Source organism: Trypanosoma conorhini (genome assembly GCF_003719485.1).
Source record: "Trypanosoma conorhini strain 025E chromosome Unknown Tco_14.4_contig_00028, whole genome shotgun sequence".
Taxonomy (NCBI): domain Eukaryota; phylum Euglenozoa; class Kinetoplastea; order Trypanosomatida; family Trypanosomatidae; genus Trypanosoma; species Trypanosoma conorhini.
Window position 1 is genome coordinate 11,102 of NW_021704115.1, and position 5,437 is coordinate 16,538.

The following is a 5,437-nucleotide window of genomic DNA, read 5'->3' on the forward strand; positions in this document are numbered from 1 at the left end:
AATAGTCATCAACTCTTTTTTTCTCTTTTTCTTTTTCTCGTTCTCTCTCTTTTTTGTTGTTTCGCCGAGTCTTTAGTTCCTCGTTGCCCCTTCTCCTCGCGGGCAGTTAATATGTTTTTCTTTTCCTTTTTTCTTTTTTGCAGCTTTGTGTGTGTCCGTCCCGCGGCGCATGCGCCACGGCGGCCACTTCCCTCTTCCCGCCCCGCGGGCTACTCGCCTGGCGCGAGGAACGGCGTGTCGGTGCACCGCGGCGGTCGCGGCCGCGGTTTTGTGACGCGCACCGTTTCGACCTCCGCCTCCCCGTCGTCCGTCGACGCCGGCCGCGGCTCGTGCCCCGGCGCGCGCACCATCACGCGCTGCAGCAGCGGGGAGCGCAGCGTGGGGAGGAGCAGGGCGGCGTCCTCGCCCCCCTCCCCGCCGCCGTCGCGCGCCCGCTTGCGGGCGGAGCTGGCGCTGCCGAGAATCTCCGCCGCGGAGGCGCCGTTCTTCGCCCGCAGCAGCTCCGTCTTCAGCGCGTGGCGCTTGGCGTACATGCCGGTGTGACGCCCGCCACGCGGCCCCGAGGCGCCGTTCGTCCCCGCCGCCGCCGTTTCCCCCTCCTCGCTATCGGAGGAGCCCGAGGCGACGGCGCTCTTGATGCGCGAGAGCACGTCGGCAAACCCCACCGACTGCGTGCTCCACGCCTCCTGCACGCCGCCCTCGTAGCCGACCCCCATCACGCCATCCTTCCGCCGCGTCTTGATGTGGCTCGTCACGCCCTCCTGGTTCCGTCCCAGTCCGCTGCCCTCCGTCCAGCCCGAGCGCTTCAGCATCGACTTGCCGATGTTGTTCGCGGACCTCGACCAACGGGTCCCATTCGGATCATCGCACATGTCTTCTTACTTGCGCCTTCCCCTTCGTGCTTGTCTAGCCGTTAATATTTACTCGACACCTCTCGTGCCTGCCGCTACCTCGCGTGGTTTTTTCCTCCTCCCGCTCGGTTCCCTTCACACACGCACAGGCACAGTTTCCTGCATCGTGCCGTCAATCATCCCGAATACACAGAGAGAGAGAGAGAGAGATTGAGAATGAAAGAAATGGGAGAAAGAATAAAAAAAAGAAAAGAGAAGCATACATACATGTGTGGAGCTGCAAAACAAGCCAACAACCCAACGACGCCCCTTTTACATAGTTATCCACTCAGGCATGTGCACATGCCACACATTACCGCTACGCACAGACACGCACACACACACGAGGAGTATGGGAGCGAGCGGAAGCTTCAAGAGAGTGTGTGGGTGTGCGTTGTTGGCAGCTCTCGAATAGGCCCGCGTTGGCATGCGGTCAACGCCTCGTCCGCCAGGACGCCTTCATACGTGACAGCCGCGGCCGCTTCATCGCCATCTACCGCAAGGGACGCGGGAAACAAATGGGCCGGCTCCGGCGGCAGTATCTTCAGCTCCTGCAGGGCGTCCTTGATGGCCTCCGGTGCCCGAAGCAGGAACCCCGGTATCATCTCTCGCAGCAGCTGGTAGAGGGTGCGGGCGCGGTAAAAGTCACGGGCCACGCGGCAGGCCCTAAAAAGGTAGATGAGGGTGTCGTAGTCAATGTGGCTGCCGCTATACAAGACGCACAGGTCGACGATGTTGAAAACACGACAGTCGCCGCGGCGGCTAAGGGCATCCAAGAGCGGATTGACCGCGTCCTTGGTGATGACCAGGCCGTGGTACTTGTGGGTCACCAGGATGGTGTAGGCCTGGTTGAGGCGCTCCTCCAGCTGGGAGCGGGCAAAGGCGGTCAGCACAAGCCGGTGGGCCTCCTGAAACTGCTGCCGCTCCAACGCCTTCCTTTCTTCCTCCTCTTCTGCCTCTCCCGCCGCCTCCCCGCTCACTTGCTGCGTCGCGTCGGTGGCGGCAGCTGTGTCACCGTCAACGCCCTCGCGCGGGCGCAGCTCCACAATGGCGCGCAGCGACTGCAGCAGATCGTCGTAGATGGCGCCTGAGCTGGACGCGTCGTCGAGGAAGAGGCCCAGCAGCTGCACCTTGGCCACGATCAGCTCGTACTCTATAGAAAGCGTCATGGGGGCGCGATCGACGATATCAACGGCGTCGCCTAAGAAAACGTCGGGGGACGCGGCCTCCACGCGCATGGCTCGGAGCAACGCGAGGGACAACAGCAACCGAAGCGCCGCCTCGTCCGCCGCGTCCACCGCGAGCGGGTTGCCGCTGTTTGCATTCCGCTGCAGCGTGACATCCACCGCCTCGCTCACGTCCTGCAGCTGCCGCAGACACGAAAAGTTTTCGTGCTTCTCATAGTGCCGCCGAACCGCCCTCGCCGCGAGGCGCACCAGCGGCAGCTGGACCATCTCCTCGCCAAACTCCGCGTGCCGCTCGGCGAGGAAAAGCAGCACTATTCGCGCCCCCAGCGCGTTGTCCGGCAGCAGCTTCGTCAGCCCCTTCGCGAAGTGCTCCGCGAGCCGCGGCTGCTCCCCCGGCTGCCGCGTGGAGAACTGAAGCAGCAGTCGGAAAAAACGCACGAGCGCCCTCGCCAGTGGGCTCGACTCCGTCAGGAGCATCGTCGCGCTGATCGGCTGCAGCGCGGACACAACAGCAGCCGCCACCTCCTGTAAATACGCGGCGGTCGGCTCATTTGCGCCGCCTTCCGCCGCGTCACAGGCGCCACAAAACGCCTCAATTAAAACGCTGAGTGCCCCACCGTCACTGCACGGCACCCGCGCGCTTAGCGGCACAACGCCGCCCGTCATCAACAACGTCTCGCGCGTGGGACGCAGCAGCGGCGGCATGTCCGCCATCTCCGTCTCCGACCCCAGCGCAGGCGCCTCTTCCGGGCCTCCAGCGTGCGGAACGGGGCCGACCCCGCGCCGGCTGCAGGGCCCTTCCGGCACGCCAGGGTAGGCGAGCACGGCGTTCGCCTCAATGTCGCTGTACGGCGCCAGGTCACGAATGAGCCCCGGCCACACGGCTTTCAACGACGGACGGCATCCGCAGCGCAGCAGCCGAAACACAACGGCCAACGCCGTGTCCGTCTCCTTCAGGGCCCGGGCACAGTGGGCGGTGGACAACACCTGCTCCCAGAGACCGTCGTCGTGTGCCGCGGCCGCAGTGCCGCGCGACGCTATATGCTCCTCGACGCGCTGCGCCAACGCCGCCAAGCGGCCGCTGAGGCTGCAGCCGCCGGCCGAGGCACAGCGCGCCATCGAGGAAAAACGCATCGTGTGCTACCGGCCGGGCAAAGCGATGGGGCCGACGGGGCACACGGGCAAAAGCTTCAGCCGCAGTCAAGGCGGAGGAGAAGAAGGAGGAAGAGATGCAGACGACCAACAAGCGCGCAGAGAACCCCTAAAGACAAATATAAAAAAAAAAGTGCAGATAACAAACGGCAGCTTTCACAACACCTTTTTGACCGCGGCAGAGGCACAGGTGCGCGCGCACGCTTGCTTGTGCGCCGGAGCCACCGCGGTGATCCACCCCACCACGGATCTTCGCACAACTCCGGCGCAGCACTCAAATGCAGTTCGTGAACACGACCGGGGAAGTCCCAACAAGTGACCGCCACCCTGACGCCGGCGCCTCCCTCCGTTTCTCATCTTCCTTTTTCGTTATTATCGCTTCGTTCATGTGTTCCGCTCCCCACCACGGCGGAAGGCGGCCCTCAGACCCTGCGACAGGAAGAGCGCACGGGGCACGGAAGGGGAAGGGCGAGGGGACTGCGCCCTCACTCCCGTCGGACGCATTTGGGGCAGAAGCACTCAAAGTGCCGTTGCTGGCACAGCGCACGCCTGTCCGCGTACGACGCACGCGTTGTGAGGCTGGCGTTGTAATTAATAAACAGCTGCTCACCCTCCCGCAGCTCCCGCAGCGTCACGAGACGGCGATTGGCCGCGTCTGATCCAACCAGGGCGCAGTTGGGCTCGCAGCTGTGGTTGAGAAGGGAGTAGCCGTGGTAGAGGGCGGTGCCACTTGGAAGCAGGAACTCATTCGTCTGCACAATCGCAAACAGCGAGAGCACCTCCTCCATGTAAAGGTGCGTCTGGTGCAGCGCCGTCGCCAGCGTGACGGCCAGCGCTCCCACCTCAGCGAGGGCCGTGGCCGCGTCGTAGTCCGCACGCCCACGCAACGAGCGAATTCGCGGCAACGCGAGTGGATGCGTCTGCCGCACCGTCGACAGGGCGCAGAGTTTGGCGACCGCAAGGCAGGCGAGGGCCGCACGCGACTCCTCCGTGTCATCCGACAGCAACCGTCCATGCATCGCGTCCTCCCAGGCGGCGTACATTTCGTTGCGGGATCTACAGGCGCAGACGTGGTACTCGCGCCACGCCGCGTCTCGGCAGGCCACGCTGCAGTACGTCTCCCGACTGCAGTGCGCGCACGGCACACCACCTGCGGCGCCCCCGCCCCTCCCAACTGGGGCCAGGCAGTGCGCGCAGGCGTCGCCCCGCATCCGCTGCACGAGAAACGGCTGGTCCACCATCACCGGCGTGCCAGAGGCGACGCGCGTCAGAGCGTAAATCCCGCGGCCGTAGACGCTTTGCTTTGGCTGCTGCAACTCCACAAGGGGGAGCGGTCCCGCCCGCTGCGCCATGATGCGCACGGCGCCCTGCGTTTCCGCGAAAGGCTCCGTCTCCTGAACGGCTAGTTGCTCCTCCACCGCCCCCACTGCCTCTGGCACCCCCCGTGCCTTCTGCAGCAACGCATGCAGCTTCTCCCGCTCCGCCCCCGCGGGCACAAGCTGCAGCGCATCCGCGACGCTCCTCTGCGCGCACAGACGCCGCTGCGCCTCGCGGCACTTCGCCAGAAACACGTCCTGCTGCGTAAACTTTGCGGCAACCTCGCCCAAAAGAAGCCCTGCAGGGTCACTCGGGCAACGATTCAAGATGCGAATTACATAATCCGCCGCGATGGCGTAATTGCCACTCGCAGTGAAGTGCCACGCCCGTTGGCGCAAAAAAGCGTCCAGCTCACGCGAAGACGCCCGCGCCACCCACGCCGTCCGAATCCGCCCCATACACCACAACAACAACTGAAACGGAAGAGCCACCAAAGAAGCAAATAAGCCCCTAAAACATCCTACGCTAGAGGAAAGCCAATGGAGCAAGAAAAAAGAAAGAAATAGAAAAAAAAGGAGAGACAGCTGGGCGCCACACGCCCACGGAACTCCGCCTGACACAAAAGCGGAGAGCATGTTGGCACGCGCCCTCCTCCCCTCCCAACACCGTCAAGGAAATTCTTCACGGCACGCTGGGGCGCCCCCGCGGGGTCTTGCGCGGCGCGCGGCAAAAGTGGGCAGCGAGGGATGAAACCACGTCCCTGCGCCGCCGCTCCGCCGCCACGCCTCTGGCCGCCGAGGGCCATCCCACGGACGGGGGGAATGCACTTCCTCGACACCGGTCCTCCCCAAGCAAACGTACCTCGCAAAACTTAATCGAGCGTCCTCCGCC

At 64.2% G+C, this 5,437-nt stretch overlaps 3 protein-coding genes across 3 annotated transcripts, besides 3 other annotated features; all 3 read right to left on the reverse strand.

Moving 5' to 3' along the window:
* The first annotated feature begins 12 nt into the window (after nucleotides 1–12).
* Nucleotides 13–62: a microsatellite.
* Nucleotides 63–209: 147 nt separating this feature from the next.
* Tco025E_00975 (Pin2-interacting protein X1) lies at nucleotides 210–872 on the reverse strand (the record flags this gene model as incomplete). The annotated part of the gene is made up of 1 exon (XM_029367914.1): nucleotides 210–872. The coding sequence occupies one exon, from the start codon at nucleotides 870–872 to the stop codon at nucleotides 210–212; it is 663 nt and encodes a 220-aa protein (XP_029231947.1).
* Nucleotides 873–1,042: 170 nt separating this feature from the next.
* Nucleotides 1,043–1,108: a sequence feature (GA-rich).
* A 103-nt stretch (nucleotides 1,109–1,211) lies between these two features.
* Nucleotides 1,212–1,235: a microsatellite.
* A 26-nt stretch (nucleotides 1,236–1,261) lies between these two features.
* On the reverse strand, nucleotides 1,262–3,211 carry Tco025E_00976 (uncharacterized protein; the record flags this gene model as incomplete). The annotated part of the gene is made up of 1 exon (XM_029367915.1): nucleotides 1,262–3,211. One exon carries the CDS (start codon nucleotides 3,209–3,211, stop codon nucleotides 1,262–1,264), a length of 1,950 nt encoding a protein of 649 aa, XP_029231948.1.
* Nucleotides 3,212–3,714: 503 nt separating this feature from the next.
* Nucleotides 3,715–5,004, reverse strand: Tco025E_00977 (SET and MYND domain-containing protein; the record flags this gene model as incomplete). The annotated part of the gene is made up of 1 exon (XM_029367916.1): nucleotides 3,715–5,004. One exon carries the CDS (start codon nucleotides 5,002–5,004, stop codon nucleotides 3,715–3,717), a length of 1,290 nt encoding a protein of 429 aa, XP_029231949.1.
* Between the last annotated feature and the right edge of the window lie 433 nt (nucleotides 5,005–5,437).